The sequence below is a fragment of the Mus musculus genome, chromosome 5 (genome assembly GCF_000001635.26).
Source record: "Mus musculus strain C57BL/6J chromosome 5, GRCm38.p6 C57BL/6J".
In the NCBI taxonomy this organism is placed as follows: domain Eukaryota; kingdom Metazoa; phylum Chordata; class Mammalia; order Rodentia; family Muridae; genus Mus; species Mus musculus.
Window position 1 is genome coordinate 43818551 of NC_000071.6, and position 26145 is coordinate 43844695.

The following is a 26145-nucleotide window of genomic DNA, read 5'->3' on the forward strand; positions in this document are numbered from 1 at the left end:
GCCATCAATTTTCACTAAGGGTAGCACATGTCTCTCCTGGAAAGACTGTGTGAACCAGGACAGAATTTAAGTTTGCTTAGGGCTCACATGGTAACAGATTTCTATAGAGGTGTGTGTGTGTGTGTGTGTGTGTGTGTGCGCGCGCGCGCTTCAAATTCCCATTCCCTTTGGGGTCCCTCCACGAGGCGTCTTTTGCCAGGCAATGCCCTAAGTTTAATTTCTGTCGTAATGGAAGAGGAAAGAGGATGGGAGGTGGGCTGGCTTGGCATCTGGATGAGTCCTGCCAAAGCTCAGCTAAGGGGAACCGCCTCCTCAGTGGAAGAGGAACTGGGAGGAGTCCAAGAGGCCACGGGCTAGAGGAATCAAAGTCTTCTTGATGGCTGTCCAGGGAGGCCTGTTGTCTCTGTGGCTGTGGCTATGGCTGTCCTTGCTGACAGTGCTTCTGGGGGCAAGAGCGCGGTGGACAGGGGAGGGTACCACTCCTCACCTCCAGAGCATCTTCCTGGGCCGCTGCGCAGAGTACACCACGCTGCTGAGCCTGGGGTAAGTGCTAAGCCAGACAGTGAAAAGGCAGAAGGGTGGGGTGAGGTGAGGGCTTTGGAAAGTCAGGTGGAGGGACTAGCGGGACTCCATGCAGGTGATGTGTATGTAGGTGATTCTTAGGGACAAGATCCCCTGTGCAGGGGATTTCCAGACCCGGGAGGAAACTGCTAAGGCTGCCCCTGTGGGTGTAGAGGTGAGGAGAAAGCTGTAATGCGACACCAGTCTAGAGGTGAATTTGAGTGAAAGAGCCTTGCCTACTATCAACAACTGCCAGTTTGGGTATTTTGAGCACCACTTGGGAATTAGCTCCCCTTGTCCCATCTAGAGGATTCTGGTTCCCCCTACCTTGTGCACACTGTGTTTCCTATTGAAATAATTTCCTTCTCTGGATCTGCTTTTTTGTGTTGTTACACCACTCTTTCTCATGCCAGTTGTTTTTAATTGGGATGCAGCTCAATAAAATAAAATGAGAGAATAACATAAGAAGTCAGGTTGGTCATTGTCACCAAAGGTAGGACAACATGACCATTGCTATAGAACGTGATTTTGAAAGGCGTCCTGGACCTCAGGAGTGAAAACTGGCCCCAGAAGCCACTCTGACTCAGTAGAGGAAACTGCTCCCAACACTTGGCATCCACTCCTATCTTCCCAAGTCTTGCCTCCTGACTTGACCTCAGTGGGCCCAGAGACTCGCCCTCTAATGAACCTGAACAAGGAGCTCCACTCTTGTGTCTTAATGAATAGGCGAAAGCCAGAGGTGTGGTTCAGTGCTAGAACAGTTGACTACATGATACATGTGCAGTACCTCCACCACAGACAGAGGGGGGGGAAGGGGGAGGGGAGGGGAAGGGGGAGGGGGAGGGAGAGGGGGACGGAGAGGGAGGGGGGAGGGAGAGGGAGAAGGAGAGTTCTGAAAACCAGAAGTTTCCTGGTTTATTGACATTGAAATTGTCACTTTCTAGCATCACTTTTATCTGTGGCCTTGTCTGCTTCTGTCATAAGTCTGGAGGTGGGGATGGGGTAGGGGACTGCTTTCCTTAAACTGGAGAACTCTGTTTTGTTGTGTGCACAGAATGTGTGTGTGTGTGTGTGTGTGTGTGTGTGTGTGTGTGTGTGTATGTGTGTGTGTTGTGCCTGTGCCCACAGAGAGGAAGACAGCCTACTCTATCATTTTCTGTCTTAGTCTGGAAGCTAGAGTTAGGCTAGTGGCCAGCAAGTCCCAGTCATCTTCCTGTTTCCACCTAATACAATGCTGGGGTTAGAGGCACCGGCAGCCATATGGGCAGGGTTGGTGGGTGATGAACTCAGGTCCTCTTGCCTATGGCACAAGCGGCCTTACCCTCCGAACTGCGTCTCCAGTTCTGACCGGCACTTTTTTGTACAGGAACAAAAACTGCACAGCCATCTGGGAGGCCTTCAAGGGGGTGCTGGACAAGGACCCCTGCTCTGTGCTCCCCTCAGACTATGATCTCTTCATTAACCTCTCCAGGCACCCCATTCCTAGGGACAAGGTAAGGACAGATCCTTCAGCTATGGACCAAAGTGTCATTTTTACATCTATGCTGCCTTTTGTTTCTTCCTACGTCTTTGTTGAGGAAAAGCAGAAACATAATTCAAAAATTATGCTGGTCAATGAACTAAGCAAATAACGTATTGAAATCCTTCTGTTCCTGGTGTTGCTGCATTAAGGGTTAAGGGTCTGACATAAACAGCAGTTCTTGTAGCCCTTCCAGTCTACAAAGAGACTGGACTACTGAGGACCAGATGAGCCAGTGACCAAGAATGTTGTTGTACGTGCAGCGTGGAGACACTATTTATCCTGGAAGGTTCCAGGTATGCTGTGAAGAATTCGGTGTTTTGAAGCACTGTTCGCTCCAGGAAGGGCATTGTGCAATCGCATACCTTCCTAATCAGAGCTACGGAACAAGGCCTACGGCTTCTGGTCCTCCTTTTCCACAGCTAGAAACGGAGGCACACACGGAGAGACGGAATGCCTTAACAAAGATTACACATCTAGCATGCGATGGAGCCAGGCTTCAAGCCCTGGTCTTAATCATTCCTAATGCAAGGTTCTTAGCAATGATGCACACATTTTGTACTACAGGGGAGATATGTCATCATCTAAGTCAGCGGTTCTCAACCAGTGGGACCCCTTTTGGCAAACCTCTATCTCCAAAAATATCTACATCTCAATTAATAACAGTGGCAAAATGATACTTAGCAAGTAGCAATGAAAATGATTTTACCGTTGGGGGTCACCACAGCCCGAGGAACTGCATTAAAGGGTCACAGCATTAGGGAGGTTGAGAACCACTGCTCTGCATGGTGTCTTTGTAGTACAGGAAGGACAAAGGTGACACTCTTCAAAGGCGCCACAGCAGCAAGGCAAGAGAAAGCTGCGGGCCTGCGGCAGGTCTGCATTCCGTGAGGAACGGCTGCTGACTTACCTCGACGACACTGCAGTCAAGGTGCTTCCATTTTATTTCGTATTTTAACTCCTGGTTGTTTCTCATCAGTCACTGTTCTGGGAGAATAACCACCTGCTCGTTATGAGCTATGGGGAGAACACCCGCCGCCTCGTGGCCCTGTGCGACGTGCTGTATGGCAAAGTTGGCGATTTCTTGAGCTGGTGTCGACAGGAAAATGCCTCTGGTAAGACTTTTGCACACATCGAAGCTCCTCAGCCTGTGGGTTTATCTTTCGTGTTGGGTGTCTTCATAGACGTTCATCTCATTTAATCCTTCCCAAATCCTCCGAGGTAGGCGGCGTCTATAGTAACGGATTCAAACAACAGTGAGCAGAGTATACCTAACCTTTGCTGCATGCTCTTACCGGTATTTTAGACACATTAAGGCTAGAGTCCACACATTATCCACTATGACCAGTCCTATTTTGAGAGTTGTGGAAACAGAGGCACGGCACGATTAAGGGAGTTGCTTCCGAATGTATAGCCAAGAAGCTGTGTAGCCTCACAGTCAGACCATAGAGCCTGTGATTCCAATCCAGCAGGGCTCTGCCTTTGTGCCTTTATTTTCCAGATGTGGGAAACAGAGGCTGAAAAGGGGCAAATGCAGTATATACATTTTTCAGCATCCATGCCAGATGTGGAATTAGCAAATACGTGAAATTAATACATGTCCAATACGGAATGCATCTGTGTACTTTTCTCCTAGGACTTGACTACCAGTCCTGCCCCACATCAGAAGACTGTGAAAACAACGCCGTGGACTCCTATTGGAAAAGTGCATCCATGCAGGTAATCCTGGGATGGGCGAGCGAGTGTGGAGCATGTGTGGAATCTGCCAACTGACCCCCAGGCCTTTACCTAATTTCTGTGTATCTTCCTTTCCACTGTAATGGTTACTCTGACTCTTTTCTCTGCTCCACAAATCTGTGAGGGTTTATGAAGATGAAATACTTACTGCGGTGGCTGGTGCAGAGAGAAATGTTCGGCAAGTGTTAGCTATCAGTGGGGCTAGGGGACTGTCAGCATTCCTCCTGCACCGTGGCGTGTTTAGTGGTTCAAAGCCGTGTTCATTCTTAGTGCTGTAAAAAATGGCTTTGATTTTACAGGAGAGCCTAGGAAAGTGGAGACTTCACTGTAGGCATCAGAGGTGTCCACAGAGTAGCCTTAATGGGAGAAGAGCTGATGGGCTACTAATAAGTCGGAGCCACGGAAGTGTTGCTAAGACATGTCTGTGTCTCTGAGGACATTGCCCTCACAGTTCATGGGAGCTGTCAGTGGCTATAAAATGACATTGTTTGTAGCCTACAGTCTCTGCCATGAGTATTGGAATAAAGATTAGAAACAAGGAGGGCTAAGTCCTTAGCTCTGTGCTGATGGTTAAATGTTGATTGTGCTGATTGAGAAGCAGGAAGAAGACGGGGGACTTCTACCCCTCCCCTTTCAGAGGTGATGTGTCCTTGCCTCCCCTTGTCTACTTTGCTCTCTAGGAGTTCAATGGTGCCACTGATAGGGTGAAGGACTTTGGTCAAACCTTCCACCGGGGCCACACAAAGGGATTCCTGTAAGCATAAGACCTCATGCTGAAGACTGTATACTTCAGTTAGCTCCCACGGGAGCAGTGTTTGTTCCCACTTTTGGGGGGAGGGTTTCATCTGAAATACAGGCTCTGGTTAACTGCCATAGACTCTTATTGGAGACTGGAAAGCTTAACACAAATAAAGAGGGCTCCGATCAACACTGTCCATAAAAGAACTGTAACACAGGCTACTATGAATCTTCCTGACTTTAAGGTGTGTTCCTCAACTGGCTGCAAGTATGGGAAAATAGTATCAATACTTCCAATTTTTTGTTTGTTTGTTTTTGTTTTTCGAGACAGGGTTTCTCTGTATAGTCCTGGCTGTTTTGGAACTCACTTTGTAGACCAGGCTGGCCTCAAACTCAGAAATCTGCCTGTCTCTGCCTCCCAAGTGCTGTGATTAAAGGCATGCGCCACCATTGCTGGGCTAATACCTCCTACTTTTAAGCCCTTAGAGTACATTGGATAGTTGAAGCTAAAGCAAAGCTAATACCGTACAGTAATGAGAGGGACTGAACCTTATAAGTAGTCAATAAATGTTGTTGTTATTATTATTACTATTTGTGGTGCTGGGGGTCAAAGTTAGTTTCTTTATTGTACATACCTAGCAAGTTCCTACCATGAACTACATCTCCCAGGCTGAAATGCTAGGAGTTTAAAGGTTTCATCTATATAGCCATCCTCTGAGGTAACTGTTAAGACTTGGAAAATTAATCACAAAGAGGTCAAAAATATTTCCCTGAGGTCAAGATTGTAGTAAGTTGGTGAACCAGGTTTCAGAAACAGGCTTGTTAGCTTCAGAGGCTGGATTTTCAACCAATCCTTTCCACAGCTATGGGCCACGTATGCCCACATCCTTTTCAATGTTTTCCCGTCATCATCGCAACCACTGCTCGTGGTAGAGAATAGCAAGTTACACAAAGACAAATGAGAGCCCCCATATTCCCACCACCAAAATGCTACCCCCTTCACACAGAGGTGGTCAGACTTCAGCATCCGAAGACTTAAACTGCTACTGTTAGTACTGGCACAAAGCAGCTGGAGAGAACTGGCACTAGATGATCTCTGCTTTGGAGCACCTGGCATCAGGTGTCATTTCATTAGTGAGTAAACCTGTCTCTGAGGCTCAACGACAAGAAGTCTCCACTACCCTAAGAACAAGACCAACTAGACATCCGCTTATTAATCTGTTTATTTAATGATACCAAAGACTGAACCCCAGGCCTTGTGCATGCTAGCATGCCTGAGCCATACCCTCAGCCTCACGTTATAACATTGCAGGGAAGCTCATCTTCTGTCTGTCTAATCTTGCACTCTGTCTTGAATGTAACCATGTCCTATGACCGTGCATGTCCCTTGTAGCTTCATACTAGTGGTGCATTAATTATTCAGAGTTTGATGCTGTGTTGGAACCTAGTGCACCGTTTCCTTGCTGTTCGAGCTGGTGAGCATGTTTTGGTCTTGTAAGCCCATGGCCCTGTGCACATGTGTATGCGTGCAGGGCTTGTGGTGGGACTTGGTACTGTTTCCCAGGAGACATCTACACCTGTGAATTGTGATCTGCTTTGGCCGGTTATTTACATGAGACTTCTATGGGCCAATGGGCTGTGAGTGGGAGTGTCATGTGTGACTTGTAGCCCAGGTCACTGCCCTGTCTCCCTTCCTGGCAGTTAACAACTTTGCAGGTGTGGTGGCTTCCTCATACTGAGAACTCAAAGTGCCAAACCACCAGAGGCCTGTGGTGACTGACTGATCTGTGGGAGCACAAAGTGAAGCCTTGTGTGACGACACTGCAGTGTTGAGGCTATTTGTCACATCAGTCTAGGCTAGTTTACTCTAGCAGACACGATGGCGTGTGTCCTCAGATTACCTGACATGGAATTACTGAGTCTGTGGATGGGGGACCTTAAAGACGATTTGCTTCTCCGAATGAACCAGTCAGTCTGCATCTCTACTAGACACGCAAAATACAAAATTTTCCTCTATTGAAAATTGTCAATTAAAAAAAAAAAACCCTCTTTTGGGATAGCATTGGAAATGTAAATCAAGAAAATACCTAATTAAAAAAATACCATAAAAAAAGAAAACCTAAATAGAAATAATAAACACTCAAAAAAAAATACCTATTTCTACAGCACAAAATGATGTGTCTTCATTTGCTCAAAAAAAAAAATTGTCTTTCTTCCTGCAGTATTCAAGAGACAGTTCAGGGGTGATCAACGTCATGCTGAATGGCTCGGAGCCAAAAGGAGCCTATCCCACGAGAGGGTAAGGACACCAGAGACACCAAACGAAAGGCTAGAGAAGCTCCTCAGACCCAATTTGATGTTTGCTTTTGTACAGCGTGGTATAGTAAGTAAAACAGTTGAATGATGTGTTGATCAGAGACATGTATAAACAGTTAAACTGTTAAGAGCAGACCAATACCCTGGCAAGTCTCCAAAGGTAGATGGTAAGAAGAACTCCTGGAGGGACAGGCCGGTAGGCAGTGCTTGCTGTGTAAACACAAGGGCATCGGTTTGATCCCTAGAACTCTAGTACAATATCTGGGAGTGGCGGCACATTTGTAATCCAAATGCTGTGGGGGCAGAGACAAGTAGACGTCTAGGGCTCACTATTCCAGACAGACTAGTCTACTTGGAGGGTTCCAGGATATCATGAGAGACTAGACAGTGCCCAATTTTGTTCTCCAGTGTACATACACTCACACACATACAAATGTGCACCCTCATACACATAAACATGTGCATGCACTCAACGTGTAAAATGAGCACTAGAAACTCTTTTCAGGGGAGACAGGGTCTCTCTGAATTAGCCCCAACTGTTCTGGAATTCACTATGTAGGCCAGACTGGCCGTAAACTCAAAGAGATCTACCTGCCTCTATTTCCTGAATGCTGGATTTAAAGGCATGCACTACCACAACTGGCTTTCCTGGGAACTTTTCAAAACTTTAATGTATAAACAAACTAATGGCCAAAATGGATTAGTTGTTACATTGTGTTAAGACTTGAAGAAGTGTTCTCTTAGGTTGAAGGCAGGACTCAATGTCAGAGAACTTGCCTAGCGTGTACAGACTCAAAGCCAAGGAAGAACAGATGAAAATAAATGTCCTCCTTGTCTCCCAGGTTTTTTGCAGATTTTGAAATCCCGTACTTACAAAAGGATAAAGTCACAAGAATAGAGATCTGGGTTATGCATGACGTTGGAGGGCCCAATGTGTAAGTTTTGGGGCTTGGGGCGGTAGCTGTGAGGTCTTGCTTTGCTTGGATGTGATATGATCGTGGCCCCTTTGCTCTGAGCATGCCAGCCTCTGATTCTAATGTGACTGGTGAGGAAGGAGAACCGATGAGAAGGCCAGCGTGCTCCTAGCCTGGCACCATGCTGATTTTTATGAGTGGCATTGGGAGTTATGGATAAATGAGTTTCTTACATATTTCTGAGGGTCAAAGCCAGCTTCTTTTTCCTGTCACCTGAAGGCTCAATACCCTCACCAAAGCTTTCAAGATCATCCCAGGGCTAGTCTATGAGGAAGCCTTTGCTCTCTGTAGAGCAACCACTTCTGTAAGTAGGTGCTGGCTGACTGGTGAGGACCAGACTTCAGAGAACTACAGCTTCTCAAAACGACTTGAGTTTACATATAAGCAAGGGTGGAGCTCATCTTTTCCATGTCTGAACACCACTGCCAAGGAGCCTAAAGACCCCCTAACTACCTCGTCAACTTGCTTATAGTTTTCAAACAGTTCTACCTGCTGTTTTAAATTTTGCCAAATTAAAACGTTAAACCCATTTGGTCCAGAAGCTTGGCAGTAGGGCCACAGTTTGTTTCCAGCTAAGCAGCCATGAGGGGGCTTCAGAGGAGAGGCCTGCTCTTCAAAGCCTTGATGTCACATGTAGGGGAATATTGCCAAACTCAAGGATGCATATGACACAGAATTTGTGTGTCGAGAGAACCTTGAAAAGTTCCCTTTCAAATATGGCCTAAGTCTCACCTCATGATGGCTTACCATCCCCAGTTGGGTAACAGATTGCAACAACTTCAGAAACTGTGTATTACATAAGTTTTACCAAGATCTGCATTTTTCTTCCTAGAAAATAAACTATGCTTAATGTTGCATGAAAATCATTATACTTTGGGTTTTTTTAAAATTGCCTTTTATAGAAGTTTCTCTTTTTCAACTGGTTATGTTGTTATATCTACTAGATTTTGTCCTTTGACCCTGCATTTGGGAAATGTCATTTTAACATCTCAGGTCCTCGCCTCTGTGGTAGGAGGAATTCAAACGTGATCAGAACACCTGCTTGTAATATTTGATCCACAAGACGCAACTGCTTGCAGGTTATGAGCTCGCTAGCGCCCACTTGGATGTCTCAGATTCTAAGGAAAGCAATGAAGCTTAGCACTAATGAATTGTGTCACCATAGGGATTACGTTCAGGTAATCAGATTGCAGCTGCCCTTGCCACAAGAAAGCAAGGGTGAAGGGAGAGCTGGGTCAATCTGTCTTACTGGTAACGATCTTACTAAGTATGTGGATCTTATAGCATCCTGTGACAAGCCTCAAATGTACACCGTGATGTGTATTTAAACAAAACTTCCAGTCTGAGAACCGCCAGCTGTGTGGCAGATGCCCTTTTAACACAGCTTTAACTGACTCTATAGAGGCCATAAAAGAAACCTTTCCTTGACACTGTGTCAGGCTGGAGGCTTGTGGTGTTGCTGACTAAAAAGTAAGCCGGGCCCAGAGAAGGGCATCAGCCCACGTTCTGAGACAAGTTCTAAATAATGGCCTCTCTCAGTACTTTGTCCTCTCCGTTCGTAGACTGCCTGGAACTCAATTTCTACAGAACCTTTCTCTAGCTGCTTATCAGTTCACTGAGCATGCACTCCCAACCAGCTTAATGATGGAGAGACTGCTAACATTCCCATCCCACAGAGACTCAGCAGGACTCTGTCATGGCCACAGCTCACAGTACTGTGTCTGTCACTGGATGCCTTTAGAAATCCTCTCGACTAGTTGTGGCCATCGGGAAGGTGACACTTCCTATTGGTGCAAATGAGGGACATGGGTATGCTCAGGATAAACGATTTTGCTCTCGTGGATGTGCCGTTCTTATTATTGGTCCCAAGGCATCAGAGAAGTCATGGTGGCAACTTGCCTATGCCAGAGAAGCTGTGAGCTTTCTCTAGGTTAAAAAAAAAAAAAAACTGTTTTAAGAAAAAAAAAATCATATGCTGAGGTTGCTAAGAGAAAAGCTATCTGTGAAAATTTGAGCCCCAGAATGAATTTCAAAGTTTGATTCACAAAAGCCCACCTTTAGGAGTTGATGCCAAAGAAACAGAAAATTAATATGTACAAAATGAAATTTCAACAAATTTTGTTATAGTTTAAATAACAATGAACTATAAGAATCAACTTAGGTCCTTGAAATGGGGACTTTGCTCTGTGAGATTTGATCTGTTGATGTAAGGGAGACAATGCAGAATTTACAAACAATGGCATATATGCATATATAATTATATAGAGAGACACAAATCTATACATACATGAGAGACACAAATCTATACAAACATACAGGCGGAGCTTAAAGACAATGACATATATTGTACATACTTATATATGCACACATGTATGCTTACATGCAGAGCTTACAAACATGCCATATATGTATACATACTCATATGTACACAGATGTATCTTAATAGCGTTCTCACGCCCGGCCAGGAAGAACACAACAGACCAGAATCTTCTGCGGCAAAACTTTATTGCTTACATCTTTGGGAGCCAGGAGGGCAAGCGCCCAGCGCCCAGCCCCAAAAACGAAAGCCCCCTTCAATAATGAAACCGAAACCCCTTCCCTATTTAGGAGAGTTATATTTCGCCTAGGACGCATCACTCCCTGATTGGCTGCAGCCCATGGCCGAGCTGACGTTCACGGGAAAGGTAGAGTACAAGTAGTCATAAAATACCCTTGGCACATGCGCAGATTATTTGTTTACCACTTAGAACACAGGATGTCAGCGCCATCTTGTGACGGCGAATGTGGGGGCGGCTCCCAACATCTCCCCCTTTCCTTTTAATAAGAGCAAATAGGCCACCCAACTAATGAGAGTGGAGATAGAGGTCAAATCCCCAGTGTGTAGGTAAAGGAGCCATGTACAGGATTAGCTCTTAGGCTCACAGGCTTTTACCCAGAGCAACCCTGACCTGCTCCCGTGTCGTTTTTCCTGGGGGAAGGGAACTAGGACACTGAACCTTCATGAAAGATGACGTGTCTCCCTAGAATAGGCTCATATATGCCGCAGAGCCTTTCTACTGCAGTGCTTAGCCGTGCAACTCTCTCGGGCTGCTGAAGCACACTCACTCTATCCCGTGCAATGAGACTAGCCTCGTGAGATGTAAGAGCTGAGTGGTCAGCGACCTATTGCCTAAGCATAGATATATCAGGGGAAGCTCCATGTTCTAGTCCTGCAAGCGCCTGGGCAATAACCACCTTGTCTCTCCTAGTTTGGGCCTTAAGCTTACAGACCAATCAAAGAAGCAACACTAATCCACAGCAAAGTGTATCTCCAAATAATATCAATCCCACCCATTCTTTAAAGAAAGAAAATGCTGAGGAGATCCAATTGGGTAATCCTTTGGTCAGGGACAGGTCCAAGCGCGTGGAGTTGACCTGAAGTCTCAATTCCCGAAGGATCTGTTCAAATTCAGCCGTCCAATTCTGTAACATATACTGAAAAAGACTTTTTGACAAATTAGCTGCCCTAGTAAATTTAACATACTGAATGGAGATAACACACAATCCCGGAAACTTTTGTTCACATCCCTGCTGAGTTATTTGTCATAATACATCTAGTTGTATCTGGACAAGATCTATGAGTTGATTAACCAGCATGAGACCTCTCTGTATCTTGACATTAGCTGAGGCCTGTTCATCTATGACTGTAGTCACTGAGGCTGACAAAGTGTTAATGGTGTCAGTCGTCTGGACCTGTCCAGACAGAGCCAAGGCTGTCTGAATTAAGGCCAAACCCAGTTCCCAGTTAGTGGTAAAAAAGCAGGAGAATACTTGAGCATTATACATCACCGTCATTGGGAGTGGAAATGTCGACATTATCCCCCAACGCTGCTCTCTTTTTATTATTGACGCCCTGGACATCACCAAGACGAGGGACATTAGTATTCCCTTGGTCAGTCTGGATTTTTCGGGTGAGTCTTTCTGGTATCCAAAATGGGTTGTCTTCATTCTGTGGGAAAACACAGATAGCTCCCCTGGATTTTATCAAAATAGGATCCGGGCCATACCATTTATTATCAAGGACATTTTTCCATTTAACCATCTCATTGGGCCTATCTGGCTCTGTACAATGACGTTCAGCCGCAGTATGGCCATGAGCATCAATATTTAAAAAATTGAGTGTAAAGAGTGCCAAAGACACAGACACTCTTGGTGCTCGGGGTAAAATCTCTTCAATTCCCCTCTTCTGTTTTATAAGATAGGTTTTGAGGGTGCGATGTGCACGCTCAACAATACCCTGTCCTTGAGGGTTGTATGGAAGTCCAGTCAGGTGGGTCACGTCCATCTGACGGCAAAACTGTTGGAATTTTTGAGACGTATAAGCTGGTCCATTATCAGTCTTAAGGAGTCTGGGTTTCCCCCAAGCACTCCATGCCTCAAGACAATGTTGAATCACATGTGAGGCTTTTTCTCCGGTTAACGGAGAAGCAAACATGATGCCAGAACATGTGTCAATGGACACATGGAGATATTGAAGTTTTCCAAAGGAAGAAACATGTGTAACATCCATTTGCCAGACCTGTAGAGGTCGAATACCGCGTGGGTTAATTCCCACATGAGGAACTGGCAAGAACTCACAGCAGCTTTGACATTGAGTAACAATGTCACGGGCTTCTTTTCTTGTCAAGGAGAAACGACTGCGTAATGTTTCAGCCGTCACATGAAAATTGTTATGAAAATTTCTTGCAGCCTCTACCGGGGATGATAGGGCAGCAGCCACCACTTTAGTGGCCTTATCTGCCAAATCATTTCCCAGAGCCATGGGGCCAGGTAGGCCTGAATGGGCTCTAACATGAGTAATATAAACAGGAAATCTTCTAGATAACAAAACTAATTGTATTTACTGAAAAATATTGGCAACTCTACTGGAAGGCTTAATCACTCCAGCCACTTCTAAAAGATTTACTGCATTAACCACATAACAGGAATCTGACACAATATTAAGGGGTTCTAAAAAGGTTTTTAAAACTTCTAAGACCACTAAACATTCTACCACTTGAGGTGAATTTTCATTATATTGTTTGGATACCACTTTACCATTAGCCACATAGGCACCTATGCCAGTTTTTGATCCATCAGTATATACCACAATCCCATTTTTAAGTGGGTTTCTTACTGTTATTTGTGGAAAAACAACAGATTGATTTTGGGCAAACTGTAAAATTGGATGTTTTGGATAATGGTTATCTATTTGTCCTGAAAAGGAGGTAACTAAAACTGCCCAATCATTAGATGTGGCTGCCAAGGTTTGAACCTGTGCAGCGGTATAAGGTACAATTAAAAGATATGGACTTTGCCCAAAGTGGGTGATTGCTGCTTTTAGGCCTTTAAGGGCAAGCTGTGCAATTGCATCAGGATACCAATCTATTATTTTAGCTGGGGATACGTTTGGATGGATCCACAACAATGGCCCATTCTGCCACAAAACTGCGGTTGGCAATTGTGCTGTCTTAAAGACACACAAACTGAAAGGCTGCGAATCCTCAATACGTTGTAATTGTGCATTCTGTAAGGCTTTTTCCACCTTTTGTAAGGCCTGGTTAGCAGCTAGAGTAAGAGCCCTAGGGGAGGAGATATGAGGATCTCCTTCTAAAATACTAAACAAAGGCCTTAACTCAGCAGAAGGAATCTTTAAAAAAGGTCTGAGCCAATTAATATCTCCCAACAGCTTTTGAAAATCATTTAAGGTATGGAGGTGATCTCTTCTTATCTCTACCTTTTGGGGCACAATCTTATCTGGGGACACCACAGAGCCCAAGAATTGTCCTGTATCAGAAATTTGGACCTTTTCTGTGGCTATCTGTAAACCCCACTGACTTAAAGTTTTAAGTAGAAAAGGATATGCCTTTTGTAGCATGGTAAGGTCTTTATGGCACAGGAGGATGTCATCCATGTAAAGGAGCAAAATTAAAGAGGGGAATTGTTCCCTTACTGGCAAAAGAGCTTCTTGTACATAAAGTTGACACATAGTAGGACTATTGGACATTCCCTGTGGTAAGACCTTCCATTGATACCTCTTATCAGGTTCCATGTGATTAATAGAGGGGATGGTAAAGGCAAATCTGGGCCTATCCCTTGGACACAAAGGTATAGAAAAGAAACAATCTTTAATATCTATAATAATTAAATTCCAGCCACGTGGTAAGGCGGAAAGTACAGGGAGACCCCTCTGTACTGGGCCAAATAAGTTCATTTGCTCATTAATGGCTCTGAGGTCATGGAGCAGTCTCCACTTTCCTGACTTTTTCTTAATTACAAAAATTGGAGTATTCCAAGGTGAGGTAGAGGGTTCAATATGGCCTAGTTTTAATTGTTCCTCTACCAGTTGAATCACAGCTTCTAGTTTTTCAGAGGATAGGGGCCATTGAGGAACCCACACTGGGTCCCCTGTTTTCCATGGTATGGGCCGTACTGCCCCAATGGCCACTAAGGAAAACCCAGACCCTGTCTGTCTTGGTTTCCATTAGGTGAGATGGGCTCTATCCTTCCCTGTTCTTGATGTCCTAACCCTTTTCCTTCTTTATAACCCATCTTTGCCATGATATTTTTTGCTTTAGCTGAATACCCTCCTGATGGGGTGTTTTCATTGGACAAAATAAGGCCCAAATGCTGCATAATATCCCTTCCCCAGAGGTTAACCGGGAGTGGGAGCACATAAGGTATGAATTTCCCTTGCTGCCCTTCAGAGGATTCCCACGTCAAGGCAATGGAGCTTATAGTGGGACATGATTGATAACCTAGGCCCTGTAATGAATGAGATGACTCTGTGGTGGGCCATGCTTTGGGCCACCAATGTGTAGAAATTATACTTTTATCTGCTCCGGTATCAAGGATGCCTTCAAACTCTTTTCCGTTGATCTTAAGGCGGAGCTTAGGTCTATCATTTAAAGATACAACCAAATAGGCAGAATCATTTCCTGAGGAGCCCATTTTCTTTATCTCAGGTCCTGCAAATTTCTCCCTGGTATTATCAGGGAGGAGCAGCAGCTGAGCTATCCTATCTCCTTTACTAATAGAAAAAACGCCTTTAGGGCTTGAGCACAGGACCTGTATTTCAGGGGAATGTTGACAATCCATAACTCCAGGGTGGACTACTAAGCCCTGTAAGGTGAGTGAACCCCGGCCGAGAATAAGGCCCATGGTTCCCGGGGGCAAGGATGGTATAGGCTCCACTGGCACCGGCTGAATACTCATTTGAGGCATTAATAGGAAGTCGGAGGCGGCACGCAGGTCCACCCTTGTGGGTCTTCCTGGGTCGCCTCTCTGACTGCTTCCTGGGTCCTGACAAACCGGTTCCCATATCTTTGAGGGCCCTGGGACCGAGGGCCCGATGACCCGTTTTTTGGCACATAAGCTGATTGACTATCAGGTGGGGGAAGGACTCTGCCCTTTATATCCCTCACAGAGCGACACTGGTCGGCTCTATGATAACCCTTGCCACACTTAGAGCAAAGAGTGAGAGTCCCTCCCTGTTTATCTGGAGCTCTGCAATCTTTCTTAAAATGCCCAGGCTTTCCGCAGTTAAAACATGTCCTCTGATTATTTCTGCCCATGGAGCGGTTTTGGGATTGAAGGATGGCAGCCGCTAAACCTGCATTGCTGAGAGGTCCCCCAAGCTCTCGACAGACCCTGAGCCAGTCTTGTAAGCCTTTGTTCTTTCTTGGGGCTATGGCCGCTCGGCACTCCTTTGTGGCTTGCTCATAGATGAGCTGTTCTACCAGAGGCGCGGCTTGCTCTGACTCTCCAAAAATACGCTCTGCTGCCTCTGTCATTCTGGCCACAAAATCTGAGAAGGATTCCTGAGGTCCCTGGATTATCTTTGTTAACTGCCCAGTGGCTTCCCCTGCTCGGGAGAGCGCCTTCCAGGCCCTAATAGCCGTGGAGGAAATTTGGGCATAAGCTCCCCAATGGTAGTTTGTCTGATCAGCAGAATAAGCTCCCTGACCCGTTAACAAGTCAAAAGTCCAATCTCTCTGCTCTGGAGTCAAAGCAGCTGCGTTTGCTCGGGCCTGCGCTTGTGCAGCTTCGTGCCAAAGCGCTCTCCATTCCATATATTTGCCCATACTAGGGAGAGCGGCTTTTACAATCGTTTGCCAGTCAGCAGGAGTTAGTGCCATGCCGGCGAGCCTGTCTAACTGCACCAAGGTAAAATTAGCATTGGTTCCGTATTTACGGACCGACTCGGCGAGTTCTTTAATTTGTAAGTATTCTACCGGAGCGTGGACACGCCCACCCTCGGCTCCTTCAAAGACTGGAAATGCCTGTTGTATTTTCCTTTGTTCCTCTCTGGGAATGAATGAGTCTGCGCACTGCCTCTCTGCGCACTGCCTCTCTGCGCATCTCTCTGCGCATTGCCTCTCTGCGCATCTCTCTGCGCATTGCCTCTCTGCGCATCTCTCTGCGCATTGCCTCTCTGCGCATCTCTCTGCGCATTGCCTCTCTGCGCATCTCTCTGCGCATTGCCTCTCTGCGCATTGCTGATGCACTACGCAGGGCGGGGGCTCCGCATAGGGCGGACCTTGAAACCGACTGCCGGGAGGTTGAACAGTACGCTGGCTTTCGCCAGCCGCTTTTGGCTTTTTTCTTGACCAATTAGCTGGCTGGTAATGGGCTGCTTCTTCCTCCCAGTCTGTTTCCTCAGAGGAGAATTCTTCATCTGCTTCAGAGCTACTAAGAGCTGGCTTCCTGAGCTCATCTAGTGACGAGTATCTCCTAGAGACCTCCGCTAATCGATCTTTTTTCTTTTCTTTTTTCTTTTCCTTCCTTCTAATCTCTCCCCAGGTATTCTTACCTGACCTAAACTTTTCCTCGGGTTCAAGACCCTTGGAAAGGCCTGTATACTTATTTTGTGTACCATATTTTCTCTTTGCTCCTACTCTCTCTCCCCGCTTTACTTCTGATAGATTGCCCTGAATTTCATCCAGAATTTTCAGCCCTATCTTAATCACCTGATAACATGTGAAAAGGAACAAAAGGGCTCCTAACATTAGAAAAAATTCAAGGCCAAACATTTTCCACTTTACTTCTGATAGACTGTCTTGAATTTCCTTAGAAAGTTCAAGGCCAGGCGTACCTCGTAAAGCTGTACTCACTGGTACTCTCGTTCCCCAGCTGAAAAGTTCTGAATTCATGCAGTTGAATCCTTCTTAACAGTCTGCTTTACGGGAACCTTTATTACCGCGACCCGCAGTTCTGGTTCTGGAATGAGGGATCTTCCTTGTGCCGGTCCCGAGTTTTCTTGTATTTTTTCGTCCCGGATTTTTTCTCGTCCCGGATTTCAGCACCAATTCTTAATCGCGTTCTCACGCCCGGCCAGGAAGAACACAACAGACCAGAATCTTCTGCGGCAAAACTTTATTGCTTACATCTTTGGGAGCCAGGAGGGCAAGCGCCCAGTGCCCAGCCCCAAAAACGAAAGCCCCCTTCAATAATGAAACCGAAACCCCTTCCCTATTTAGGAGAGTTATATTTCGCCTAGGACGCATCACTCCCTGATTGGCTGCAGCCCATGGCCGAGCTGACGTTCACGGGAAAGGTAGAGTACAAGTAGTCATAAAATACCCTTGGCACATGCGCAGATTATTTGTTTACCACTTAGAACACAGGATGTCAGCGCCATCTTGTGACGGCGAATGTGGGGGCGGCTCCCAACAGATGTATATATTATACATGCAGGATTTACAAACAACGATATATGTTTATATGTGTCCACATACATACAGACGTGGGCTGAAGCACACAAACACACTGTATAGCATTCAATGCTACACGTGCAAAGCCTCTAAACTTATACACAGCAGCTCCTCCCCTCTTGGTTGCGATTTAAATGCCTAGTGGAAGATTGACATTTTATGTATAGTATTTTTTCCTGTCAGTAAACCTACAATGAAGTTTCTTTTATAAATTGGGCACAATAAGAAAAAACAAGAACAACGAGTAATAAAATAGAATAACAATATTATACAATAATTAAAAATTGAATGCGATCTAGCTTTTAAATATCCCACTGTATTCATGCCTCCATGCCAGGGTGAAATGAAGAGTGACTGTGTGCGCTCACTGTGGGCAGAACTTCTGTGCTGCAGACTATGACAGCAAACCCAGCACATTTCTTCGGCAGAACTTCCTAGATAGATTTTTCTTTTGCAGGCTTAGGAACCTCAGCTAAGCCTAGAGAAGACTTTCCAAGTCAAGAATTTTTACCTAGAAGAAGCTCACAGCTTCTCCAGCATATCCAAATTGCCGGCACAACTGCTCTGGTGTTTTGAGAGCCAAAACAAAGGCTGCAAGTCCATGCCAATCCATCTGGCATCCAAGACGATGACTTAGCGACCAGTGGACAGGAGGCATACAGTGTGGCTATGCTGGCCCAGTGTGGTGTGTGATGCACCTCCTGGTGAGACAGAGTGGAACAGCAAGAGATTTCCTCCTGCCGATCAAGGAGTGCAATTTAAAACTTCTGAATGGTTTTGTTTCTGGAATTTTCTTCTTAGTATTTTCAGGCCAACATTGACTGGCTAACTGAATCACGAAAGCATAACTGTGGGTACGTCGGGGGTGGGCGGGGCGGGGCGGGGCTAATATCATCTAGAAGGTCTTAGCAGTGATTATCTCTATGGTTGAGACTTGCAATGATCTTTTTCTCTTCTGCTGATTTGCATTCTCTAACTTGAAACTTTGGATACTGTTATTATTTGAAGCTTTTGGTATAGGTGGAGCAGATTCACCCCGCTGGGGACCATCACAAACGTTTGCTGCGGGGCAGACATGACTACAAGCGGTGCAAGCGGTGCCATCCCTGCCCCCACACCCTCCGTGTTTCTTTCCTGGTGATGGGTCTCCAGCGAATGCTCAAATGTTCGGCTTTCCAGTGATCCTCTAGAAGGAAGAACATTCAGGATGGCCTAAAGATCTTCAGTTATCTCTGAAACAGCTTCTTCTACCTTTTCCTCCTTCTGTAGTCTGTTTGAGTAAACAAACAAACAAACAAACAAACAAAACAAACCCACACTTGTCTATGTTTTAGGGAATCCTGTGGCGAAGGCAGTGTGAAAATCCTGGAAGACAGATTGGAGGCCCTGGGGTTCCAGCACAGCTGTATCAATGACTACCGGTAGGTGGCGCTATGTATAAGCACTTTGAATAATTAGAGCTATTCAAAGAGTTGGTTTGGGCTGTGGCTGGTGACTTCCGGGTTGCCTAGGGGTGAGTGGGCAGGGAGACCCTTCCTGAGTTCATTTTAATGACAGCTGGAGGAGTCTGCTTTTTCCCTTCAGCCTTGGTTGATGTGTGACGAGATTGAGAGCCATGGGCTGTGGTCACTATATCTTTAAACCACAGTACAAAAGATACTAAGCTGAGCATTTGTTTGACAGATGGGTCTTAACCATAGATACTAAGAAATAAGTCATATCAATCACTGTCTATTGAGACACTGTGACCTGAACTTTATATACTGTGACTTGGGTGTCATCAAGGGCTTTTTCTACACAGATGTTAGCAAAGACTGGCTCTAAGCCTGGGGTGGTTGTAATCTCTTCTGGACCCAGAATTCCTGCCTCTGCTCCTCTCTAACTGCCCCCCCCCCCGCCGCCACCCCGATCCCTTTTAAAGATAAGGTTTCTCTGTATAGTCTTGGCTGTTCTTAAACTCAGAGATCTACTTGTCTCTGTCTCCTGAACACTGGAATTAATGGCATGTGCTCTTACCAGCACTTCAGCTCGTAAGTGTGCAAGCTGAATAGGTTTTCAGTTCAACACTGAAAGGCCTTCTTAGACACTAATGGGTGTGTCTAGGCAGAATGTCCTGGAGTATTCTTGCCCGGCACCATAACGTTGCTGCCTTCTGCCTTCCCAAAGCTGTATGAACTGCACCATTCTCCCAATTGATTACAACCTCAGGATGTGTGGGTGACGTCATCTGTGAGTGACGCCATCCCTGTTCCAGGCCTCCATGACTCTCACCTGTGCCCCTTTACTTATGATTGCTCATGCTGACACAAATGCAAACGCAGGTGCCATCTACCATCCACTTTAGAAGCAAATACACTTTTCTGGACATATAGCCTGTATACAGGGAAATGTATACATTTCCCTACACAGTTCAGTGTGCAGCAGCTCAGCTTTCCAGTTATCCTCTAGAGGGAAGATCCCCTAGTGTCTTGAAGAGTCCCTGTTTGTCACAGCTGTCTGCTCCTGTGGTATCACTGGCTAGATTTGTAGCGTTGTGAGTTAGTTTTGTCTGTCTTTGGGCTGTAAATATTCTCTGTTTGTAGATGAATTACGAAGTTTAATAACTGGCTCAAGGTCAATACTCAAGATCAGAGTTGATTTTTGAACCTGACTTTGTGTAGTCTTGAAGCAAACATCTCCCCAGCACTTCCTACTAATGTTCCCACCTGTGTTAAAGTACCATGTGTTAGAAATACTTCTACATGGGCAATTCTTACTGCATTACAGCTCAACGATGAGGACAGATTTCAGTTACCACCACTTTTTTCTGGCCCAAGAACTCTCTAGAAAGGCTCTTTTTTCAATCTCTAGCCAACACTGTAGCAGTCAGGCCAGACCCCAAAGCCCTTTCCCCCATCACAGCTGACTTGGGTCTCAGTTTATGTCCCTCCTCCCTTGTGTGGCGTCCACTTCTTCTGGCTGCTGGCTCTGGGACTCCAAGCTTCACTCAGCTCCTGCAGGCTCCTGTTCTGTGTTGTGGCCTTTCTGTTGCTCCAGGGTAGCAAAGAATCTAAGGTTTGAATATAAATGAAGATCAACCCAAACATAGGTAAGACTCTCCTGACCCTCAGCGTTCAGTGGAATGGCCTTTCGTCTTGAGTCAGCCCAAGTTCACATAAGGGTCTTTGGTGACACTGGCAGAGCCTTATCTCTACACAGACTCTTTCTTCTTGGTTGGTTTCTTCCAATACCACAATGGATCAGACTCCACAAAATTCAAAGTCTGTCTTGGTCAAAAGACAATAACAACCGAATTTATTTCTTTTTAAATATGTTTGGACAGATTGCATCTGTTGACACTCAGGAGGCCAGGGTGGTAGGATCACTAGAGCCCAGAAGTTCAAGAGTAGCCTAGGCATCCTAGTGAGATACTATCTGCAAAACCCACTAGCCATAAAATGTATGTATACAGACTAAACTTCACTGTAAGTAGGCGACTCTAAGCGGGGACTACAGCGCCTGCAGTGCATGCCTGTGTAACTCTTCCATGTCTTCCAATTCTTTCCAGTCATCTGGTCATAGAGGTGTTGTCTTAGTCTGCCTTGTATTTCACGCCTTCTGTGTCACTGTCACCTGCCCCTGCTTCTGTTGCTGCCTTCCTTCCCTCCTGGTTGCCCTGGAACTTCACATTTTCTGCCTCGATTATACTAGGCAATGAGCATTCTCAATTGGGCTATTGCTCACGTGCTTTTCGTTCAACCTTCTGTCCAAGCACACATCAAGGAGTTTTCCTAATAAAGTAGGAGGTGCAGGCAGGAAGGGTCTGGATTAGCCTACCACATTCAAGGATAGATCTCTCACTCACCACTGTTAGAACATAAGGAAAACAGTCAGCTTCATCTGCAGCAAATTGTGGTTGAAAATAGGATCGACTTCATTAGATTGTTGAGGGTCGGATGGTATGACCTAAATAAAACACAGACAATATTTGTGGAACATAGTAAGTGCTGGATAAATGCTACCTGTTGTGAGAAGGGTGCTGAGACAGGGTCACTCTGTATAGCTCTGGCTGTCCTGAAACTTTCTATGAAGACCAGGCTGGCCTCAAACTTACAGAGATTTGCCTGCCTCTGCTTCCCTCTCTAGTGCTGGGACTAAAGGTGTGAGTCACCAGTCCCAGCCTAGCCAGTATTGTTTATAAAGGAGGAAACTGTAGGCTCTTCAAAGATGTGTTTTGTGTTCCAAGCGCTTTGCAACCACATCATAGGTGTTTAACTCGAAGGAGTGATTTGGATAATCTCTTAAGTACGGTTTTTCTTCTGTAGACCAGTGAAGTTCTTAATGTGTGTGGACCACAGCACTCACCCCGACTGTATCATGAACTCGTAAGTAAATGGCCTGAATCAACACAGGTGAACTGTAGTCTGATTGTCCATCCATTTCCTAAATAGCTCACTGCGGAGCAGGTCATTTCTGCACTGTAGCCTCTCAGTCTCTGGTTAAATTGTCGCAAGTTCCACAGACATCTGCCAGCTGAGCTAACTTCCCAGACGGCCCAACACCATACTCTACCTAGCACACTTCAGCAGACAATTCTAGAGGTGGGGCCACAGGGCGACCTTGGACCTTTTCCTTCTTAATCTTAATTTATTTTGTGAAAGATTAATATACATGCTAGAAACAAAGTTTGCGATTATTAAAAGGGTCAGGAGAACAAACACTGTTATTTTTTTATTCTTATATGATCCAGCTTTTTTTTTTTAAAGCTCAGAGTAGGTAGACCATAACTTCTATATTCTTGTGTGTCCTTATAGAGTAAGATATTCCTGTCACAGCACATGTGTGCATTCATACACACACATGGTCATGTACCCACATAACACACATAGATCTCTCATATAAGTTATAATAAATGATAATATAGATAAGATTCTGGGGTTTGTTTTCTTTTTCTCTTAACAGTATGTCTTGGAGATGTTCCTATATTTTTTTAAGGAATTGATTCTAGGGCTAGAGATATGCTGTCCCAGAGGATCTAGGGATGATACCCTACATTCACACGGTGGCTCACAACCATCTTTGACTCTGAAATGTGTCAAACCAACACGTCTAGCATAGACCCAGAAACATAGTGCATAAACTGAATATAGAAATGCAATATAGACATAAACAGAATCAGAACTGCAACTATAGTGAATGTCCAGTAGAGGGCGCCATTGGCTAGTAAAGAAGGGGCTTCAGCTTCCTAAGGAAGTTGGTAAGATACGTGGCCACTAACAAGTCCAGATCGATGGGTCTTGATTCTGAACCAAGATAAGATAGTTTTATTATTTTTTAAATTCACCTTTTAACTGGTTGAAAAGAATTCAGTAATTTCTATTTCAAAAACTCAGAAGGTCAGATCTTATCTAGTTTAAATGAGATTTGGCCAGGGCCTCTGCTCAGTGTTTTAAAGTCAGAACAAGATTTTCTTAATCAGCTAAACTCTGATGATACACTATTCACCAATAAGGAACTTGGCTAACACTCTAGAACATTTGTAAAATAGAAATGCATACACAAGGAAACATGAATTGACTCTGTGTGTGTGCCGGCATGAACTGTGTCCAAGTGCCAAGAGGTGGTGTCAGGCAAAGGAAGCAAATAGCATTCTGTGTGTTTACATAAAGAGGGGTGTGTGTGTGTGTGTGTGTGTGTGTGTGTGTACATGCGTGTGCTGTCTTCCTTGGGAGGACAACTGACATTATTAACTGTGGTTCGATGGGAATAGAGTGATTAAGAATTTTTACTTTCACTTTATGAGCGTTCTGTTCTATCCACACGTTTCTGTGGCGTGCATTGTGATTTTTGTCACACACTCATGTTGTCTCTATTTCTCTTATTCTCTTTAGAGCCTCAGCATCTATGCGGAGGGAGAGCGCATCTCTTCATGCAATAGGAGACGCCAGCCTTCTCATTTCTCTCTTAGTAGCTTTGGCTTCAAGTTCTCAGGCGTGACTAGAAAATCCCCACAGGGTTCTAACAGAAGCCAGCCTTGCAGCAACCCTTGAGTAGTCCACTGTCCTGTGTAAACTAAGGAAACCCACTGTCTCAAGACAAACCCTTCTAGAAAAACAATGTAACCAGACGGTAATCCAGTTGTATTTACACTCATGATTCAAGAAACAAGGCATTCATCTAGTCCTGCTTAGCAGACAGAAGTTGCTACTGTGGAGTTAAAGTTATTATCTCTTATTTGATAATGGTACAAAGCACTGAGACCTGGAGAATAGTTTAATCTTAAATAATTAAATGTATTTATGGAAGCATCTGTATTTTTTATTTTCTGTATTTTCTTGTGTTTCAAATGATACAACACGTGTTTGTTAAGAGCTTCAATTACATGTACAGCATATAAAGGTATACATATATAGATGTTATGCAAAGATGTATATCTAAAGATGTCTATTTAATGGCTACTTATGATAAGGAAATAACCCAAAATGTCAAGCACACACAAGCACACACAGGTTTGGAACTGCTACATAAGGTTTTGTATACCCATAGGATGGAACGTTCATTTGTTAAGTAAATGTCATGTGTGTCACCTGACTGGTGAACAGTTAAGTCAAATGTAGTGCATTCTGTAACTGTAGTGCATTCTGTACTGGGCACTACTGCTCAGCCATCAGCAGGAACTAGTATTGATGTATAGTCATATGAATGGCAATTCCAGTGCATTGTGCTATGGGAAAGAAGCCTGACCAAATGGCTACACACTGCAGATAAAAATACAGAGTTCTGAAAAGGACAAAGCTATGGAGAAAGAGGAATGCGGTGGATTCCAGGATGGGTGGGCGGGGTGCCAGAGGCATGAGGGGGGGAGGGGCTAAGTTAAAGGAGAAGTGAGAAACACCAAGGTGGCATCTCACATAAACTTCTCAAAACTCTCAAAGCTGTGCATCAGAAGGAGTAAATCTCACAGGATGCAAATTTAACATCTTTGTCTTAGGAACATTTCATCACATAAGAAAATGTTAACATGTGTTAGAGATGGGATATAAAACTACTCACAATATGATGCAAGTGTTATGAAATATAATATGAATGTAAGAAATACTATCACATTCCTTATGTGTGTTTATAGCATATGCATACACTGTAAATGAATAAAAGAAAATAACCCCAAGGAGAGTGCAGTTCTCTCTGAATAGGGACTTCACAGCTATTCTGTTTTTGATCTTTGGCTTATTAATATTTTCTGCTTCTTTACAGTATATCAAAGAAAAAAAGGAAACACACTTACCATATGTGTGCAGAAATGTGGTTGAATAGGGAACATTTCCTGAAGAGAATAAAACAAAATTAAATCCTGTCACAGATACATTTGTTCTCTACCTATAGACAGCAGGCATGAGAGTTCCCTGATAGGCAATTTATGGCTTCCTCAGCCTTCCATGCCTTATCACAGGCCTTTGATCCCAGCGCTTGGGAGGTAGGTGCAGGAGAATCTCTGTTAGTTCAAAGCTAATATGGTTGACATAGTTAGTTCTGATTCTTGATTCCTGATTTCTCTTCACTCTTTACCTAACTCCACCCCTTTGGAATCCACACACAAATTTGCTCCATGAGACTCAATCAGGGTAAAGTTTATACTGTGATGCTAGGACCTGACACTTTCTTTTCTTTCTTTTCTTTTCTTTTTTTTTTTTTCAAGACAGGGTTTCTCTGTATAGTCTTGGCTGTCCTGGAACTCACTTTGTAGACCAGGCTGGTCTCGAACTCAGAAATCCGCCTATCTCTGCCTCCCAAGTGCTGGGATTAAAGGCGTGCGCCACCACCGCCCGGCGACCTGACACTTTCAATGCTTTGAACCCAAATAAATTGTTTCTGGATGAAGTAGCCTATGTGAGTTGTGTTGTAATAGTCCAAAGATGGATGGCTCTCCAGTCACTTTCATCCTCATCACTATCATCATGGATATAGTTAGCACTGTTGAGTTATATGCAGCCCGCCTTCCCCCTTTTATACCCAGCTTTTATACCCAGCACACACCCAGGCACCCAGTAGGCACATGCAGTCCCCCTTCCAGACTAGGATTCTCTGGGACTTGTGAGTCACAGCCAAGACAGGGGTGGGGAACACAGTCAGATTCAGGAGGATGAAGAACAGATGTGAGATGTGAGGCACTATAGAGTAACAAAGACTTGACATATGGTAGAGGTCCATTTGATAGTTACCATAGCTTACTGTAAAAATGCTGTCACTTCTTAGAGGCGCCATGCCCAGCTCCCTGTCACCCAGATCACTTCATTGCTAGAGCCCACTTGTGCCCTATTTTCTCTTCGTTGGGTATTTGAACTTGCTGTTCTCTCTTCATTGACCTTTCTTCCTACTCTGTCATTTATCTGGCAGATTCAAAGCCCTGCTTAGACATTGGACGTCACCTCCTCTCCTAGAACCTTTTTTAGTTTAGAAAAACAATAACACTATTCTGACCCACCCCCTACAGCCTTCCTAGTCTTCTTCCTTTGTTTGTTTGTTTGCTTTCTGCTTTGTTTTGTTTTTTCCTGAGACAGGATTACTCTGGGTAGCCCTGGCTGTCCTGGAA

The 26145-nt window shown here is 44.8% G+C and overlaps 1 protein-coding gene across 2 annotated transcripts; it reads left to right on the forward strand.

The window, feature by feature from the left end:
* Positions 1–329: 329 nt before the first annotated feature.
* Positions 330–24918, forward strand: Bst1 (bone marrow stromal cell antigen 1). Of its 2 annotated transcripts, NM_009763.3 has the most exons (9): positions 343–543; positions 1928–2054; positions 3060–3195; positions 3717–3799; positions 6778–6854; positions 7714–7806; positions 18911–18997; positions 21881–21940; positions 23447–24918. In NM_009763.3, the coding sequence occupies exons 1-9, from the start codon at positions 377–379 to the stop codon at positions 23550–23552; spliced, it is 936 nt and encodes a 311-aa protein (NP_033893.2). In that variant the 5' UTR covers positions 343–376; the 3' UTR covers positions 23553–24918. The 2 variants fall into 2 exon arrangements, with proteins under 2 accessions (XP_006503769.1, NP_033893.2); XM_006503706.3 differs by lacking the exon at positions 7714–7806 and having other exon boundaries at positions 330–543; positions 23447–24762.
* Positions 24919–26145: the final 1227 nt, after the last annotated feature.

What these genes read in the sequence shown, in the direction of transcription:
- Bst1 (NM_009763.3), top strand. Translation starts at nt 377, where the DNA reads ATGGCTGTCCAGGGAGGCCTGTTGTCTCTGTGGCTGTGGCTATGGCTG. An exon ending in GGAGCCTATCCCACGAGAGG is followed by an intron (nt 6,855 to 7,713) that starts GTAAGGACACCA and finishes CTTGTCTCCCAG; the next exon opens with GTTTTTTGCAGATTTTGAAA. An exon ending in GACGTTGGAGGGCCCAATGT is followed by an intron (nt 7,807 to 18,910) that starts GTAAGTTTTGGG and finishes TCTATGTTTTAG; the next exon opens with GGAATCCTGTGGCGAAGGCA.